General features: G+C 36.9%; 1 protein-coding gene across 1 annotated transcript in view; it reads left to right on the top strand.

Annotated features, from left to right (window-relative positions):
* The window catches only part of LOC149424818 (agrin-like), a 683,339-nt gene extending 665,125 nt beyond the window's left edge, over positions 1-18,214 (top strand). The window contains exons 11-25 of the mRNA XM_089647215.1: positions 654-1,001; positions 3,781-3,930; positions 4,292-4,552; positions 4,899-5,045; positions 5,132-5,274; positions 7,579-7,900; positions 10,247-10,426; positions 12,562-12,931; positions 13,013-13,225; positions 13,316-13,716; positions 13,859-14,105; positions 14,312-14,476; positions 14,670-15,053; positions 15,494-15,858; positions 16,930-18,214. Of these exons, the coding sequence (XP_089503341.1) occupies positions 654-1,001; positions 3,781-3,930; positions 4,292-4,552; positions 4,899-5,045; positions 5,132-5,274; positions 7,579-7,900; positions 10,247-10,426; positions 12,562-12,931; positions 13,013-13,225; positions 13,316-13,716; positions 13,859-14,105; positions 14,312-14,476; positions 14,670-15,053; positions 15,494-15,858; positions 16,930-17,072 (3,839 nt within the window). The 3' untranslated portion in view covers positions 17,073-18,214. The remainder of the gene's footprint in view (positions 1-653; positions 1,002-3,780; positions 3,931-4,291; positions 4,553-4,898; positions 5,046-5,131; positions 5,275-7,578; positions 7,901-10,246; positions 10,427-12,561; positions 12,932-13,012; positions 13,226-13,315; positions 13,717-13,858; positions 14,106-14,311; positions 14,477-14,669; positions 15,054-15,493; positions 15,859-16,929) is intronic.
* The last annotated feature ends 2,657 nt before the right edge of the window (positions 18,215-20,871 follow it).

The raw sequence follows: 20,871 nt of genomic DNA, 5'->3' as shown, positions 1-20,871 counted from the left end.
AAAAATAAAAAAAATAATATGGTAGTAATAGTCTTTAAGGGGATTTTTTTTTCAGAAAACAAATATAGTATTTCAAACAAATGAATACCTTTTTTTAAAATTGTGTTAAATAATTTTTAAAAAATTATCCAACCAATTAAATTTTATAAAATTCTTTTTTTTATTTTTGCAGATTTGATCATTTTTGGTGAAGATAAGGTGTCCACAATTGTTTTAAACCCGTAAAAATAATGTTAATATTCAAATAAAATAAAATAAAAAATTCTTATTTTTAAAAAGTTAATTGAAAATGTGAAATCAACAATTTAATTATTCTTCACAGTATACCTTTATAATAATTTTTCAAATTTACTTGGCATTCATCGCGCGCAGGGGTATGTGAGATGTTAAATAGTGGTGTATGCTTAGTATGTTTCGTTTAATTAAAATAACGCCACAGAGTTAATTTGAAATAATGATAACAATCGATAAGAAACATAATGTCATTAGTTAATTTAACACTTTTCTTAACTTTGTTTAGACTTTAGCAATAATTATAATAATATGTGGCGCTACTGATCCTTAATAAGGGAAAAATCAATGAATGGATTGTCAGAAGCAGATCAGGAACTAATGAACTAATTCACTAACAAACTAACATTTTGTTCCACCAGCGACCGCCATCCCATTACCCTTCCCACCCACCCTGTCGGAGCAAGACCAAGAGAACTCCACCTCCCTCCCCCCTGGCCTGACGGAGTACCCCGAGCACTCGCAGAGCACCCTGGAGCAACTGGCTTGCAAGGACATCCACTGCGACTACGACGCTACCTGCGAACTGGGTTCGGACAACTTCCCGCGGTGCTCCTGTCTGTTCGACTGCCCCCTGGACGAGACCAGCGAGGACTACTTCCCGGTGTGCGCTTCAGACATGATGCTGTACACCTCCATGTGCGCCATGCGGATGGAGGGTTGCCACAAGCAGATTGAGCTCAGGCTCAGGCCGCTGGAGCTTTGCAAAGGTGGAGGTTACTAACATTAACTATGTACTTTCGTTTATTTTATCTTAACTAAGTATCAAAGGTGAAGGAAGCGAAAACCTGACAGGGCATCGAGTAGTCTATTCGGCCTCACTATTCAATACTTTCATAATAATGTAAAATGGACCTAGTGGAGCCATCTAAAAAACGATGTAAATCCAATATGACATCATTTTTTTAAGAGTGGTCGTGTTTTTGTCTTTTTTTCTGTTTTATTACAAATCAAAAAAAATAATAATTACGCTTTATTACTTTCAAAATGGGTATTTCTATAAATTAAATCAATTATGTACGAATTTACAAAGTAATCTCAATTTATCGAAATTATCTGGAAGGCGAAAAATGTTTGATCCCCTTTTATTGTGTAAAATTGTTAGTCAAATTGACTGCCCTGATGCTATAAATTTGCTGTCATAACATGTACCACCGAAGCAAACTAGACTGAAGTTATTATTTCACAACAACTGGGCAATGAGCTAATAGATGTTCAAAGTCATTCAAAGCCAAATTAATTAGTTCATTGATTACACGGCAGAAGTCGTTTATAACATTGTAAAAATCCGCTTGTTTGTTTTGTACTTGTTTTATAGCATGCATGGCATTTTGGTACATATACTCCGATATCTGCTTATGAGAAATTACCCAATAGCTAGTTGAAGCCGTGTGAGGATTTTCCTTAATAATGTCTAACCCGCACTTCGGCTCGTCAAAATGCCTGTCGTTTAAAATTAATCTAATTGTGTTACCGCGTGTTGGTTTAGCTTCAACAAGATACATTACATTGAATATGTTATTAGCTAGGAGCTCGTCCATCAACGTTAACATCACCTACTCACGATCGCATCTCTGAACGTTATTGCTGAAGCCATGCTTGAAGCCAATTGGCGTTTCCATTCGTGCGTAATTTATACGGCAATTCCATTGATTCAATATTTAGTTCTCGCTCCGGCTGGGAACATAACAAAGACATTACATTAACCGCTTGTTTATTTAAACAGGCTAATAGACAGACTTGTCAATAGCATGTTGATGTGGCTGTTAAAGTGGGGTAGTCAAAATTCAACCTGTTAAAAACCTTCATAAATATTAACTAAAGGAATCTCTCCTTTTTCTACGACCGAGTCTGCGTGTATGCTTCAAGTTTCTTGATATAATACCACGCATTAATTAAAGTCAATTCTATTTCTCCGGGCAAAGTTAGTTTACTATAATTCGTCTTCAGGGCCCGTATGAATCTTAATTTTCGGAAATATTTTGCAGACATTATTCATATTTATAATAGATACTTACATTAAATTTAATGTTAAGCTGAACACTGTAAAGGACTAATGGATCCAATATATCAAATCTAAATACCAAATAGGAATATTAATAAGCCATACCGCAATCACAAAGTGCCTTGATACCACAGAAGTCAAATGAGAGATAATAATATATCCGAATACGGAGCTATTTACTATTCATGGAGATTTTAATACAATTCATGATAATTATCATACAAATTGTTATCACTCCTCTGGAGAACATGCGATATACATGTTTATTTAACACTGACTTAACAAGAGCTCAATTCGCCTGATTTACAATCTAAACCACCCAGTACTAACTCCGACAACCATTCATTCCTGGGATAGTCTCAAGTGTACCGCCGCGCCGATCTTATTATTTATTCGGGGTTCAACTTAAAAAGGGATTTATTGAGTGTATTCGAAATAAGTTCTCCCTAGCCCTGTTTTATTGGGTTATCCTTATCCAAGAACTTAAAAAGGGTTCTTCTTGATTTTGGATAAATGCGAAAAAGGCTTTCCGCGAAGAGCGTATAGAAAAGCATATTATTTTTGAGAAATCTTTGTTGTTGAATATGTTTAAACATTATTTTTGGGTATGCATTGACGGTTTTGTAAATACATAAAAGAAAATAATAAATGATTAGGGCATCGGTTCAATTTTTCATGAACACTTTCTTTTTGTCTTTTATGTTCATAAAGTTGTATAAGATGAAGTAAAGAATGTAATATTACGTACGAGTACATACGCATTGGAGAAATGAAATTAAGGATGCTATTATTTTTTTAAAGTAATCTTGAACTTAAAAAGTCAATACCTGGTTTCGACTTTGGAAACCGATTTCGTGTTATGTTGGAATGATAATTAACATTAATTATTTTAATTAATATCATTCAATCAACTTGATTTCCTGATAGAACTTTAATTTGAATTACCCTTATATTATTCTGAATCTTTGTAATATGAGGTTTACATCATTTATATATTGCTACATTTTTAACTGTGACATGTTATCATTGTTTATGGTATATTTATACCGTTGATATTAAATAAATTAAATTAAATTAAATTAAATTAAATTAAATTAAATTAAATTAAATTAAATTAAATTAAATTAAATTAAATTAAATTAAATAAATTTATATTATTACTTGCTTTTATTCCGCTAGAAATTCGCAGACAACCCAAACATTTTCTGAAATATTTGCTCTTATAATGTATGCATGTTTGCTTGTAAGTCTGAATTCATCTGTATTTCGTGTTTGTTTCTCGTTTCTCTAACCACTTCACAAATGTCTAATTAACATTTCAGACACACAACAGGCGTAGGTACGTGTATTGTATAGAGCTATAGAGGATATTATTATGAATTTGTGTTTAACTGTGTGGAAAGGTTAACTAAGCGCCTACCTATTTAATTACGAATGATTTTTTTAGTTGAGGTTTCAATAGGGGTGAATGATTTGAATTGAAGGTTTGGAGTCGCGGCCGTGCGCGGGGGGCTCTCCTGTGAGGGACACCGCGGGGAGGGAGTTGGACTGCGGGGGAGGCCCCTCCAGACAGGACTGTCCCGTGGGGAGCTACTGCCACCACGCCGCTACCTCCACCAGGTGCTGCTTCAAGAGTGAGTGCTATCTTTCAAATCGGTTCTAGCTCAAATCCTTTGGAACAAAAATATATCTTGTAAAACTTGATTTGCGGTGTCACAAAAGGTTCAGAATAGGGACCTGGTTTGCTTTTAATTTGTTAAGATGCATCAGAAACTAATATTAAAGAACTCACAATAATAATACGGTGCTAGGTACTCCGAACATTTGCAGTTATATTCGTAAATATAATATTACCGCCGAAATAAATAAAATAAAAAACAATAACACAACTAACTTTATTCTTCAGTTAACCCTCTCTAAAAATATTTTTACTCCCCAAGGTTGCTCTTCGAGTTCGGGAAACTTCCAGAGTAACAGTTTTGGTTTTTCTTAAAGACGAGACCCTTCAGCGTAAGAACTGCGAGGAATCAACTCACGGCTGCTGCCCCGACCAGCGCACGCCAGCCGGCGGGCCCGCGCAGGCTGGCTGCCCTAGCACGTGCGGCTGCCACCGGCTGGGCGCGCTCGCCGACACGTGCGACCCGGACAGCAAGCAGTGCGCGTGCCGGCCCGGCGTGGGCGGCTTGCGCTGCGACCGCTGCGAGCCGGGCTACTGGGGGTTGCCGAGGATTGGAGCGGGACACAAGGGCTGCATTCGTGAGTCTTCCTCACCTATTATTTCACAATTGCAGAAATTCAATCTTCACCCTAACCTTACACTCCATAAACAATATTGTTTTGGTTATTACGTATCATCTGAAAACATTGGACAAAGTCCATTAGCCGGAAATAAAAACCATCTCCTCTAAGAACGCTCTCAACTAGAACGAGGCAGTTTTAAAAAGTTTATTGTAAGCAGAGGGGTTGTTCTTCCTTTTCTCCTTTGCACCCAGGTAATAATTTGCGATAGGTCTACATGTAAACTGACAGAGGGAGTCAGACTATGATATAGTTTTAGTGAGGGGTGAAATGATAATTAACTATTGTTATTTATTTATTGCAGCGTGCGGATGCTCCATGTTTGGCTCCGTACGTGAGGACTGCGAGCAGATGACAGGGCGCTGCGTATGCAAGGCCGGCATCCAGGGGCAGAAGTGCACGCTGTGCATGAACCATGAGGAGGTGCTGGGACCCAACGGCTGCTTTAACTGTAAGCATGTTAAATATACGACCCAATAAGAATGCGAACAAATACTTTTACAGTATTATAACTTCTCATGACTTTCCACCTTCCAGCTGAAACAGGAGCCATGGCCCCCGCGTCGTGCTCCGACATTGTGTGCTACTTCGGGGCTGTGTGCGTTGAGGCCGATGGTCGGGCCGCCTGCCAGTGTCCCGCCGCCAGCTGCCCAACCGACTCCACGGATCCTTCCATGCTGGTAAACCGATCTCCCCGTCCTCCTGCCACCAGCTCTCTCTATCTTTCTCTCTCCCCTTAACCTTAACTGACTGTTGACGAAGTGTAACGTGGAAAAGAAATCTTTTAGGGACAGAATTAATACACAAAAGCCTATGAGAGTTTCACAACCCGAAACCATTGCTGCAGAGTGATGACATCACAATCACTCAGTGGCTGACCTCAAAAACAATGAACCTACCAGCTGCGCCAATATTATATATTTAGTATTAACATACACCGATTTAAGGTACTTATTACTTATGGCAGACTAATTTCTAACTTGGATGATGGACTGGTACCTATATAAAGAGGCTGAGTGGGATCGCGCTACTCTATTCATTATTCTACTACGTAAAACCACTTATTCTCTTTCTGGCCCCACAATCGACAGTAATAGTAACTAACTTACTATCACGCCGTTTCCCCGCAGGGGTAGGCGGAGATGACGGACCACCAAACAACTCGGTTTTGGCACACACGTCTTGCCTCATTCACATTCATACATGGGTCTCATTCATAAATTTCTATTATTCTGACTCGTGACATGGCCCTACTCGAGTATCTTATTCACTTGATCGTGCCATGTCTTCCTCGGGCGTCCCCGACTCCTGCTACTATTCGCATTCGCATCATATGTTCTCCTTACACTCCTTTCTTCGCTCATTCGCTCTACAAGCCCAAAACATGTAAGCGTACCTTTGCTCATTACGCTTACATCAGCCTTGCAGTCTTTGCGGATCTTCACATTTCTCACACAATTATACATGGTTTTACCATACATACGCCTCAGAGATCTCATTTCAAAAGCATTCAATCTATTTTCATCCTTTCTCCATTCCATGCCTCACTTCCATACATCAGGGTAGGTACCAGCACTCCATTGCGGACTGCTAACTTCGCTTCTTTGGACATTTTTTTGGTAGCGCCAACTGCGTTCAGTCCTCCATTAATGGAGTTACCTGCGTTTACCCTCCTTTCAATATCTCTGTCAGCCTTCCCATCTCTCACATACAAACATACTTCCTAAATACACAAACTCATCCACCTTCTCTAAGTATTCCCCATTAACAACTATATTGCACACTGTTTTCGTATTCTCTCTTTCAAGCACCATTACTTTAGAATTAATTACATTAAGCATTAACTCATTCTTCATACATACTTTGTTCATCCTAGACACGAGAGACTGTAGATCTTCCATACTATTAGCAATCAGCACCGCATCATCAGCATACAACAGGCAACATAATTTTAGAATACTCAAATTTGCGCCCAAGCCCACTTCGTTCAATTCTTGCATACAATTATCCATGTATAGATTGCATAATCATGGTGACATTACGCAGCCTTGTTTAACACCTTTTGTGATATCTAATCACCCCGTAAAACCACAGTTCACCCTAACACATGCAACGTTTCCCTCATACAGAGACGCAATTGCTTGAGTCAGATTCGTATTCACTCCATACTTAGACAACACCTTCCATAGCTTTTTCCTGTCGACTCGGTCATATGCTTTTTGTAGATCTACAAAGGCACAGAATCTGTTTTTTTGCCAGAAACTTCTCAGTGAGCATACGCAATGAGAAGATCTAGTCCATGCACCTCCTTCCGCTCATAAAAGCACCTTGTACATCCCACATTTTATCCTTTGTTTTCTTTCTTACCCTTTCAATCAAAATTCTACCATACACCTTGCCAACTGAACTTAGCAGGCTAATAGCCCTATGATTCCCACATTTATGGAATACGTGACCCTTTACCTTTGTATAACTTCATGATCACAGCCCTTCTCCAATCTAAAGGCGTATAACTCTCCTTTAAACATTGGTTAAAAAGATAATACAACCATGTGAGTTATATCTCCTTTAAAATATTCAGCAGCAACATTGTCGAAAATCGACAACCTTACCATTCTTCATACATTTAATCGATCTTTTTATCTAATCCTTGCTAATTTCGGTAACATTCACTCCATCATCATTCATATCTGATTCGCCGCTTTAATTACTCTCATCCAGATCGCTTTCGAAGACTTCCACGAAATACTTCATCCATCTCTCTTTTATTTCTTTCTCATTCGTCAGAATTTTTCCATGTTTCGATTTTATCACTTTCATGCTTCCGTTTTCTAGACCAGTAGTTTTATAAATGTTTCTTTTTCTATTTAATTTATGTCAAACAGGCGTTTCATTTATTTTATTGTGAAATATTTTGTACAAATGTAAGAAATCTTTTTCTTACTTGCAAATTTTTAAAATATTTATTGTAAATGTATATTCAGGTCTGTGGTAGCGATGGCCAGACGTACCCATCCGAATGCCATCTCAAGCTTCAAGCTTGTCGCACGCAGGAAGACGTGGTTGTTCAAGCCTTTGGGATCTGCAAGGGGAGTGAAGACATCACTGGCACCGCCCTTCCCTCCAAGCACTACTCCCCGCTGCAGTTCACTCAGCAGGATGACAACAACTTCCCCTCCAAGTCCACGCGACACCTCCTGGTGCCAGATCCGCGCAACTATTACAACAACTACGGAAGGGGGTATGAAGTGTCAAGAGACAAGGATTCCACCAGCAGTTTGGATGGCGATAAAGGGCCGCACAGAGGTAATGTCATTACTCGTATATAAATGCAGGTGAAGTTGATAAAAGACTGTAAATAGCAAAAAACATGTTTGTAGCAATTAAGTTGAAAGAAGTTTTTTTTGTACAACGCGATTTTTGCAATCCTGCAAGAATTCACTGTATTATATGTATGTGCTTGTTCTAACTTCTTCAATGTCTTCGGGACATTCGGGAGTGAGCATAGATGCGTCGACAAGACTGAATTCCGCAGCCTATCGAAAATCCTACAAATTAAACAAAAGTAAAAAAAAATCATCATTTTACTAAAATACACCCGGATAAGAAAGACAAAGATGTGACCTATTTTCAAAACATGAAAAAGAAGTACGAAATTTGTTGATTGCTAGAAAAGGCGAACCACATACTATTGGGGAAGATTTAATTTTCCCAGCACTAAAAGAAGTGATAACCACTATGCTCCATAAACCAGCTGCAGATATTTTCCGAAAAATTCCTTTGAGCAATAGTTCTGTGCAAAGACAAATCGATGAGATGGCTGAAAATATTGAAGAATCATTGTGCAATCATCTGCAGACTTGTCAATTTTCAATTCGGCGGGATGAATCCACTTTCACTTGGTACTTTTACTTTCACTTTCACTTTGTACCGGATTAATCAAAGATGAGAAACTATGTCAAGAACTATTGTTTGCTACAAATTTGGAAACAGATACAAAAGGAGAAACCATTAACACTAGAAAAGTTTTGTGACTAAAAGGAAATTCCTTTTAATAATATTTTGTCAGTTGCAACGGATGGCGCACCAGCTATGACAGGGTGTCACAAAGGGTTCATAGCGTGCTTAAAAAATAAAGTTCCTGATGTGCTCGCTGTGCATTGCGGAATTTGGCGGAATTCATCGCCAGAATTTGGTTCCAAAATCTGAGTTTACGCCTCCATACATCACTGCAATATGTTATCAGAGCAGTTAATAAAATCAGAAGTAACTCGTTGAATGACAGATTATTTAGTTGCCTTTGCATTCATTGCCAATGATGAAGATTTCAACCGATTGCTGCTTCACACAGAAGTGCGCTGGCTGTCAAAAGGTAGGTACTTAGAGTTCCAAGGAAACAAAGACACAGAATTGCGTGACAACCTCATCTCATCAACGAACGATATTACGTACTTGACAGACCTGTATAAATTGTTTAATTATGTCAATTTCTAACTTCAAGGCGCGACTTGACTTTGACTTTAACTTGATTGAGACAAAAAATAGCATTTCTGCTTTTGAATCAAAGCTCCTATAATACAAAAGAAATATCAACAGACGGGAATTCAATAATTTTCCAAATTTATCAGCAGTATCATTCAAGAACGACGATTTGCTTGTTTTCTGTCAACACCTCCACAGTGATTTCAATTAACGATTCCAAGATATTTTAAACATGGACATACCAGACTGAGTTTTGGATCCTTTTTTAAATGTCAACGCAGCAGGATCATCACAGTTATAAGAAGAATTAATAGAACTGAAGACAAATGAGGAATTAAAAATTAAATTTACAAATGGCTACATTGCAGTACAATGGCTACTGGCAGAAGCCGATTTCGCAACTGTGCCTAGGATTATAGTCGATTATTCCACGATTTCTGATAGCATTCCCATTGTCTGAACGTGGATTTAGTTCTGTAGCACCGATGGTAACTAGAAAGAGAAATCTGCTCCATGTTTTACTGAACGAGGCGACTTACGGTTGTTTTTAAGTAAAATCGAGCCTGATATTAACAACTTCCTTAAAATGCGTCAAATTCAACCTTCTAATTAGATAAGTTATAAATTCAATATCTTTTAATATTAATAAAAATACTTCTCAATCTAATTAAGTATGAGTTGTATTTGTTCCTATTAAAACATTCTTCTTTAAACTCAGAAATAGGATAGGAGTTATATCCTATTTTACGACTATATAATATTACAGTAATTACACGGTTAAATATAATCGTGGCAATTGCTGTTTCAGATTTGCGACAGATGGTAAGTAAAAAAAATAGGGGGCGCCGTTAAAAAAATATTCTCAAAGTGGGCGGTGGGCAAAATAAGGTTGAGAACCTATGATTTAGTAAAATAATTACTGCCATCAATGAAATTTAATCAAATACGCTTTTCCTCATTTTTCAATATTATTTCATGGCAACAATGTTTTTAACGTTTTTCAAATATCGTTCTGTAATTTTTTTTTATTTCACTGCCGATATTCAAACTATGTATGTATTTATATATTTTTTACATAGCTGGACTAGTGGGTGCTTCCGTAGTATACGTCTTGTACTTTTGTTAAACAGCCTTAGCTCCGTGTCATAAAAGTAAGATGATTTGTTCCAGGAGGATTTGGGCCCTTGTACCGCCCCACGCCAGCCACAGTTCGCGCGCCCCCTGCGCTGGTGGGCGACCTGTGCAGCGAGCACGCGGACTGCCTGGGGGTGCCCAGCAGCCACTGCCACCGCGCCGCTTGCCTCTGCCAGCCCGGACACCGGCCGGCCGCCGACAGAAGGGAGTGCATCCGTACGTCTTTGAATTTTACATTTTGGTTGGAAAGGTGAAGACGTTGAAGAAACATCAATATCAAGCTTTGCTGCCAATGTTCTGCCTTGATGGGAACAAATCTCAGCTATTAGCTTTAATCATTACTATTGTTATATTGTTTTTACAAGTCTACTAGACTACTAGTTGGGACTGTTGTACTAAAACAGTCCCTACTGTCTGGAGCCAGTGGGACTATAGCATCTACAATTTAATTTTGATGAGCCTTTTTTAAAAACTCTTCAAATGCTTTATAAAAGTATTTACCCAGTTTCACAAATTCCATATTTATTTCCTTTTTTTGCGATTAAACTACACATACATCCAAATTTGTTATGCTTTATATGTTACTTACAAAATTTTAAAAACAATGTTTTAATTTTATTACCTTTACTCACTTTCACACCAATTGGAAAAACAAAAGGTCAATGTCAAACAACAATGTTTTAATTATATTACCTTTACACACTTTCACAGCAATTGGAAAAACAAAAGGTCAATGTTTTAATTATATTACCTTTACACACTTTCACAGCAATTGGAAAAACAAAAGGTCAATGTCAAACAACAATGTTTTAATTGTATTATTACCTTTACACACTTTCACAGCAATTGGAAAAACAAAAGGTCAATGTCAAACAACAATGTTTTAATTATATTACCTTTACACACTTTCACAGCAATTGGAAAAACAAAGGTCAATGTTTTAATTATATTACCTTTACACACTTTCACAGCAATTGGAAAAACAAAAGGTCAATGTCAAGCAACAATGTTTTAATTATATTATTACCTTTACACACTTTCACAGCAATTGGAAAAACAAAAGGTCAATGTCAAACAACAATGTTTTAATTATATTACCTTTACACACTTTCACAGCAATTGGAAAAACAAAAGGTCAATGTTTTAATTATATTACCTTTACACACTTTCACAGCAATTGGAAAAACAAAAGGTCAATGTCAAACAACAATGTTTTAATTATATTATTACCTTTACACACTTTCACAGCAATTGGAAAAACAAAAGGTCAATGTCAAACAACAATGTTTTAATTATATTATTACCTTTACACACTTTCACAGCAATTGGAAAAACAAAGGTCAATGTTTTAATTATATTACCTTTACACACTTTCACAGCAATTGGAAAAACAAAAGGTCAATGTCAAGCAACAATGTTTTAATTATATTATTACCTTTACACACTTTCACAGCAATTGGAAAAACAAAAGGTCAATGTCAAACAACAATGTTTTAATTATATTACCTTTACACACTTTCACAGCAATTGGAAAAACAAAAGGTCCTGGTAAAATTTGACCTCCGACATTAAATGTGATGAGTTTTTAAATAATGCTCTTCAATCTACTGAAAAATCGACAAACTACTGAAAAGTAGTTTATTTTAGACTAAGCCGTTTCCCTGCAGGGTAGGCAGCGAGGACGAACCGCCACACAACTCGGTCTTGACACACTGTTCTATTATTCTGACTCTTGAAATGGCCCGAATCAAGTATCTGATTCGCTTGATCGTGCCATGCCTTTGTTGGGTGTTTACCTTTCACGTTTACGTCATATATTCTCCTTTCACTCCTTTCTTCGTTCATTCACTCTTAATGCCTAAACCATCGGAGCGTTCCTTTCTTAATTTTACTCATTACTCCTTTTTATTTATTTTTATTGATTTGGGACAATACTTATATTTTAATACATTATTTGGTAATGTGGACCTAACTGGGTCTTTACCCGTGCCGAGGTCTCCATTTTACAGTTTAAAAAGTAATTAATAAAATGATTATATGAAATGAAATAATAAATTGAAAATAAAATGAAACAGAGCTGAAATAAAATTAAAAAAAAATTAAAAAATTGGGGTATTTCGTGGGTAAGGTCAGGAGTACTTGGTCATTTCTAAATTTATTTCAAGCAACATTTCGATTCTGAGAGTAGGTACCTAAATATCATTCTCTTAAAATGCTGATCAATCTTATAATTCAAATGTTTGACTAAATTTCACAGGGTAATTTTTGTAATTATCACAACAAATTAAGTACCAAATACTTCCCTAGTTCAAATATATTGTGACTTTCAAGTTATTTTTCATTATTTTCAGCAACAAACGAAGACTTTACAACCACCACCGAGGAACCGAGAGCTTGTTCTTCTGAACCCTGCATGAACTTTGGGACGTGCATTGATCTGCCTGAATCCACGTTCACCTGCATTTGTGATTCCCAGTTTACTGGGGAACTGTGTCAAGACAGAATCCCGTCACAGGAACCCATTAATTACATCGAAACCCCCTCCTTTGATGGGCGGGCATACATTAGACTTAAGCCCCTCAAAGCTTACCATAAACTTAACATCGATGTGGAATTTAAAAGCTTCTCAGAAAACGGCTTAGTGCTCTATGATCAGCAGAAATCTGATGGAACTGGAGATTTCGTTTCTCTTGCCATTGTTAATGGATTTGTGGAATTCAGGTAAAAATTAAGTTTTTACGTAACTCTTATCATCCATTTTTTTTAGATTTTCTTTGAAAATGAATTTTGTTTATTTAATAGGTATAATTTGGGAGATGGCGTTGTCATTCTAACATCAGTTGAGAAAATACAATTGAACGAATACCATAAAGTATCAGCGAAGAGATATCATCGGGATGGAATCCTCAGTGTCGATGATCATGAAGATGTGGTCGGTCAGTCAACGGGAAGCCTCAAAGCATTGGACTTGTCGGAAGATACTTTCATTGGAAGTGTTCCTACAAATTACACCAGGTATTTCAATATGTATTATCTTTTGAACTCGGCCTATTGTAAATTTTTGTTTTTTTCTATTGTTATGCTTGTATTATTTTCTAATTTCAGAGTCTTCGATAACATTGGTACAAAACACGGTTTCACCGGCTGTGTAAAACATCTGAGAGTCATTCGGCACCAAGTCACAAAGAAACTTGGCAAAGATGATGCTGCCATTTTAGCGATGCAGAATATTAGAGAATGCATGTCTAACCCTTGTGTCAGTGCTCCGTGCTACAACGGAGCTACCTGCCACGCCAATGACGATGAAGAACTTCAGTACACCTGCATCTGCTCGGGCAGCTATAAGGGGACACAGTGTGAAGAGAAGGTGGATCCATGCGAGTCAAATCCTTGTGGAAAGGAAGAAGGTGTCTTCTGTGACTCAACACCCGCCGGGGAGTTTGTTTGCAAATGCCAGTTTGGAGGGAAGCTTGTTACAATAGAATTAGTGAACACCTGCTCATACGGTAAATCATTTAGGTTGTATTACAATATTTAGATTAGCCTGTTACTTGTCCGTTCACAGACAATAAAGTCAGGAACAACTTATATGGCGCTCTCCAGCAAATTTACCATGATAATAATTTTTTTTTTTCTGTATTTCTTTAGAAATGTCAACACTCCATGAATCTTATGTGCCAGAGTTCAATGGAAGCAGTTATCTTCAGCTACCCAAGCTCGACGGCCTGAGCGATGCATTCCGCCTCGAACTCTGGTTCCTAACCAAGAAACTCTCTGGAATGCTCTTTTACAACAGCCAGTCCAGTAAAGCAAAGGGAGACTTTATTTCCCTCAACCTGGTGAATGGCTACTTGCAATTCAGATTCAACTTGGGGAGCGGAATAGCAAACATCTCGTAAGCATTATTTCTTCCAGGGACGGTTCTAGACTTCTCGTGGCCTAGAGGGGTAACATTGAAAAATAACACATTATTGAAGTTATATTTTCCAACCTGACCACTAGCACACTGAAAAGTCACAGACCCGCCACTGATAATATTTCACCAAATATGTACATGCACATGTGTGAATGAATATTTATCCATTACCTTTGCTTCTAAAGATACCCGGAGAAGGTGTCCAAGGACAGATGGCACAAGGTGAGAGCCTTCAGGAACGCTCGGGAAGGAACATTGCGGTTGGACGAGGGGCCCGCTGTCAAAGGGAATTCAGCTCCTCCACTCACAGAACTCAATCTAGGTCTTCCTGTCTTCTTAGGATCTCTACCGTAAGCTTTAAATAACAATTATATGATTATCTAGTTAATCTAGATTAACTAGATGTAACTTTTAGCTATCCACCTTCAATAAAACTATTAACATGTCATATCTGAACTAAAACATGCAATTGTACAAAAGAAGTGAATTACCGGCTGTGGTAAAAACTGTTAAAACTATAAAAATTTCGTTTACTGTTTTCAGATCACATACAAAACCACATCGCTTATCAGGAATTACAAGCAGCTTTGTCGGAGCAATCCAGCAAGTGTTTGTTAATTCTATTCCACTCATTCTTTACAACGAAGACACTCCCCAATGCTCCATGCTGCCAAATGAAGAAGTTTTGCCGTGCGCCACAGTTGGGACATCCAGATATTCAGGTTTCCCGTGCTCTCACTCCTCCAACCCTTGCCAGCACAGCGGGGCATGCGTGCCGATGCTCAATGAATACAAGTGTATCTGCAAGGATGGGTTCGAAGGGAGGAATTGTGAGACAAAACTGCATGCAGAAATCACAGATAACAACACTCCCGTGAGATTTGACGGGGAAGCGTACTTCGCCTACAGAAGTAGAGGCGGCAGAAGGTATTTCTAAAATATTTTGTTCAATTAGCAACCAAGCATGCATGACAAGAAAATATTTTTGTTTTATTAACTACATAGTACAAACAATATTTTCAAGTACGGTTTAACAACAAAGTATATATTATGTAGAACTGTTACTTATTTTATACATTTCCTTTACTAATCACTACTAATCCTTTCAGTACTAACAGCATGAGGGATGCTATGAACATCGACAGCTAACAACAAGCCACACCGAAAATAGTCTAATTATTATCATTTTATTTCTTCAATATTTTATAGTTTGATAAAATATAATTATGGAAATACTTGTTAACACTTCTTCCACTAACTATAATTAATGTAAGTGCAACCCTGACTAATAATTTGTTTTCTTAATAATAATTAACAATTAATAATTATAACTTTCCTGTCGATTACACTTTATTTATCTTTTACAGAAAACTTCCCGAGAGAGGAATGCGCTTAGATGTTAAATTTCGCACAACTGAGAGCTCTGGACTGCTCATATGGAGGAGGAAAGGCGGCATTGGACAGGGAGACTTTCTGGCCCTCGGGATTATAGATGGTTACGCCGAACTCATCTACAGCGACTACAGTTCTCGGAATATCTCCTCGAATCGCAAGGACCGCTGGTATAGCACCGTGCGCTCCCGAGTCCGAGTGGACGACGGATTGTGGCACACCGTTGTCATCAAGCGGCGAAAGAAGATGTCCTTGATACAAACTGATGACCAACCATCCATCAGAGGCTACACACAGTTGCCAATATTGACAACGAAGGCAAATCCTAAGTTATGGATTGGTAAGTTATAAAAGTAAATAAGCCCATTGAAAATTGTTAACCAAGCACTTAAAAATATAGCATACTCATCATGTTGGTTAACTGATTCACTTTACTTTCGGCGTGCCACTATATAACAGTATCCCGAAATATAGCTCCATTATTTGGGCCCCTTCTGAACAAAACCATATCCTAGAAATAGAAAAAATTACAGAAGAAGTTTATGCGTTATCTATATATGAGAGAATATATATATATATATATATATACTATCCATCCTTGATCTTAACAGGAATGCCCTATCTCAACATGCTAAAAGCTTGCCGAAAAAATTTTTAGGCTAACTTTTTTTTAAACTAATATCTGGAACTATACTTAATCCACTTATATTGAAAGAGGTTAACTTATATGTGCCTAACAAGTATACTCCTGGAAGATCCTGTGCACTTTTTCATACTTCGAAAGTGAGGACTTCTGTCAGAACGTGCCAATCAACAGAGCGACTCAACTGCTCAATGGTTCAGCATTGACCATCGATATTTTGTATGTCACTTACAGACAGTTCAGCAACTATCTTTTAACATGTCACAAAACTGCTCCCATGATCTTACATGTACCTGAAATTTGTGATCTTCTCTGTAATATATTGTTTCATAACTGGTTCATGGATAAAATTAACAAATAAATAATTAAATAACTTTACAGACCAGCTGAACCATATTTGGAGATTTAACCGGCTTGCCAAGAGTAGCATTTTTGTTTATAGAGTGTAGCCATAGAATAAAGAATAACACGAGAAGTGCCTTGTGGGCGTGTTTCGTGGTCCAAATATAAGCCCAATTTAGGCGTGTATTCACATACACAACTTGTGTTTCATAATGATTACAAAATTGAAATGGGATGGCGCTATTCAATTTCAGGCAAGCATAAGAGAGTCAGACCGCGTGCTAAATGATCTAAAACCAAAATGTACCGAGTCAACGGCACATCTGTTTCCATTCAAATTTATATGGAAGGCACTTCTAGTTTTTTTTCTATATTCTATGAGTGTTGCTATTGATTTGCTTAAATGAAACCTGCATCTATTTTCAGGTGGTGCACCATCTCTCCCCCACGGACTGCCGCCCCAACTTTATCTCGGCCTCAAGGGCTGCATCGCTAGTCTCAAGTCCAACGGACGGCCCCTAGACTTACATCTTCCCCTCGGCTCAGTCAAATCCATCGAACAGTGCTAGCTTGCTGTTAACATTATTAATAACTATGGGACACTCTGTTGTTAACCTTACCTACGCGGCTGTCGCATATGTGATCCATGAGAGGCTGTCTCATATGTGATCCATGAAGTTTCACTGAAACCTATACATTGTGTCAAAAAGTGCCGTGTGGTGGGAAAGATTGTGTTGGAAAGGCCGGCATTGAAAAGTTTAATATTCTATTCTAAGTGCATATTTGTAAATCTTAATAAACTTACTGTAAATACATAGATTTAATCCCTTGTAATCAATCATCAAAACCTATAAAGACAATTATTCGTTTAGTGTGTATGTATTATAAATTTAAAATCATTCATTTTAAATTTATTAATCATCTGTTGTCTTCGGTGCTCTGACATAAATATTACAACTGGAACTTATAATTCTTAATAAGATCCATTTTGTTATTCTGTGTGAAATTTCCTTTCAAAATATAATCACTAATCACCTATTCGATTCACCAACGGTCACTTTCATTTTCTGTTGTCAGTCATCATTAGTTTTAAGCAATTAATCAATAATTATTTTTTACTTGTTGATATAACGCTTTAACTTTTATAACTTCTTTGCAATGAAACGTCTGAATCTTGATGTTGTAAATAATGTAAATAAAGAAAATAATTAGATAAAAAATGTATTACTTATTTTATATCTATGACTAACAATAATTTAATGCTGCTATTTCTGAAGAAGTCATTTTGTATCACTTTTCTTATTTTTGTATTTCAAGAAAAGTTACCTTGTAAAACTGTTCCAACATTCTCCTCTTGTTCAATAATAAGTTAAATCATTTCATTCAACATAAAACCTCTGTTAAACCTGACAAATTGGTTTCATAGGAACAATACCTGCTGAGAATAAAACAATGATAATAAGTTTTACAAAATATTCTGTAACATGAACTATAAATATCTAGTATTTTTAACAATTTTCTAAAAATGTTAGCAGGAAAAGATTTAGTAATGCAATTTGTGCTATAAGTAATCTTCCATAAGTCTTATTATAAATATCTTATTTTTAATTTTCCGACAAGTCCGTATTCTGGACAAAGCGGGAATAAAATCTGCAGCTACCACCTACATAATATGTAACTGCGGACAAAACTTAAAGCATTGTTAATAATTAAAAACTAGCTGTACCTGCCACACGTTGCTGTGGCTACTTCCAGAACCTTCTAGAGCATTCGAGAACCTTCTAAACCCACCGACACACTCCGCCACTCAGTTTGGAACCTTCTTGGACTTTCTCCTTTCAGAACCTTCTAGAGCATTCGAGAACCTTCTAAACCCACTGACACACTCCGCCACTCAGTTTGGAACCTTCTTGGACTTTCTCCTTTCAGAACCTTCTAGAGCATTCGAGAACCTCCTAAACCCACCGACACACTCCGCCACTCAGTTTGGAACCTTCTTGGACTTTCTCCTTTCAGAACCTTCTAGAGCATTCGAGAACCTTCTAAACCCACCGACACACTCCGCCACTCAGTTTGGAACCTTCTTGGACTTTCTCCTTTCAGAACCTTCTAGAGCATTCGAGAACCTTCTAAACCCACCGACACACTCCGCCACTCAGTTTGGAACCTTCTTGGACTTTCTCCTTTCAGAACCTTCTAGAGCATTCGAGAACCTTCTAAACCCACCGACACACTCCGCCACTCAGTTTGGAACCTTCTTGAACTTTCTCCTTTCAGAACCTTCTAGAGCATTCGAGAAAATTCGTGAACTTTCTGGAACCTTTTTAAACTCACCAAAACAATCAGCGGGCAATCGCAGCCTTCCCATAACAAAGCACATTTTCGTCACCCACGCCCCGCCACCCCCACCAAACACTCTTTCTTTCGATGTGAAACCAAGGGGTATCCATCACCATAAACACCGGTGGGTGGCAGCTGGTTGTGAAGAAAATTAGGCAGGTAGGGAAACACAAGTTTCTTTTTATAATATATATTAGATGTGGTCGCATATCCATTTAAAATTACAACGATCTATACCCCAATCTGTAATCTTATAAAAAATTGTACAAATTGAATTGAATTTCCATATTGGTGGACTTTTGGGATGTTGCGACATGGTGCACTTCCTCCCAAGGCCGGCGCTGAGATGAAGGTGCCAAATGGAGCCTGGCGCTAGTACAGATCTAAAGGGCGCTTTGTTAGGTGTTACGTTATTATGAGTGCCTTGGCTTCTTGGCTTCTTGGCTCCTTGGTCGGCGCCCAGAACAGACTGCTCCAATTGCGCCTGCTTTTTCCCCCTCTAGTGGAGGTGAGAATAGTGAATTTGTTAAACATTTCATTGAATGTACAATTCTTTGTAATTCTTGAAAGATTCTAGGTGATTCCAACCAGTCGCGGTATATAAATGTGAAATTGATGAATGTCTATTATTCACCTTTTTGTACATATTTAATTTCATCATGTCGATACAAATTAAGATACAGAGTAAATTCTACTAACGTTAACTGTAATCAATACTAACCATAACAATCCCTAGCAATATTTCCACTGAGATAGCTACTCTCCGGTAAAATATAGCTTTAAGACAAATTAAAAATGTATCAATAATTTTACATATTTATGTGCTTTTAGTTTATTAGTATATTAAAAAGACTGATGTATTTTATCTACATACATGTCACTTTATTTATTTTGTACGTCTTTGATTTAGCTATCAAAAAGTCTTTTCGGTTATATTACCTACATACATCTATTATATCATATTATGTACTACTCTAATAAATGTATTTACGATAAATTTATGCTGACAATAAAGAATTCCATAAAAAATATATAACGTATTGTTCTGCCTAATTTAGATAATAAAATGTCACACTCATTATTCATATTTTAATTCAAATCTTTCGAGTTTTAATTAATTTGTTGGTTAATATTAAGCAAAGTTAGTTTGTTAAACTTTCTCATTACTTTCACAAACTTATTTCAGAATTTTCATCTGCCCGCACTTCATTTGAATAATATGACCTGTTATTTTTGTAATACCTGAGTTGGCTTTAAAATTTGTAAACATGTCGTTATTATGTAAAAATTATAGTCTGAAATAATAAACAATTAAAAATTACTATAATAAATAAATTATAAAAGTTTAAATAAAGCATATCATGCCACTCAACATGTCTAACAACTCTTTATCTATCGACATATCATGCCACTCAACATGTCAAACAACTCTTTATCTGTCGACATATCATGCCATTCAATATGTCAAACAACTCTTTATCTGTCGACATATCATGCCATTCAATATGTCAAACTCTTTATTTGTCGACATATCCGATAAACAAAATAACTATCATGAAATTAACAATAATGTGTAATTATATATATAAATTTTTAAAAGGCTATAAATAAATATGGTATGAAATACATTGTAAATAATTGATCACTTAAAATAAAGTAATATTTTAATGTTCATAAAGTTTTTTTTATTTAACAGGATGAATTCAGTGAAAAGTGATATATGAAAAGAATATAATTTAATTATTTCTATTATAGAATAGATCTAAATACTGAATGTTCACAGAAACTAAAAAAAAAAGAGATCTATTTGAATTTAACTTTTGTTTTCGGGAATGAATGAATGCAAATCACTTCCAATTAACCTACTTCCCGACATTCGATCGAGCTGAACCTCAGCAGATAGACTCGTTGTCCATAACAATTCTTTCGACTTTTGGTGGCAATCACGTACACAAACGCGAACGTATTGCTCTAAAATCGGATGACATTTCAGCAGTAAAAACATACTAAATAGATGTCGGTCCTACC

This window comes from Hesperophylax consimilis, chromosome 3 (genome assembly GCF_061612785.1).
Source record: "Hesperophylax consimilis isolate HC1 chromosome 3, BYU_Hcon_1.0, whole genome shotgun sequence".
In the NCBI taxonomy this organism is placed as follows: Eukaryota; Metazoa; Arthropoda; class Insecta; order Trichoptera; family Limnephilidae; genus Hesperophylax; species Hesperophylax consimilis.
The sequence above is the reverse complement of the archived record's forward strand: the minus strand, read 5'-3'. Positions and strand labels throughout refer to the sequence as shown.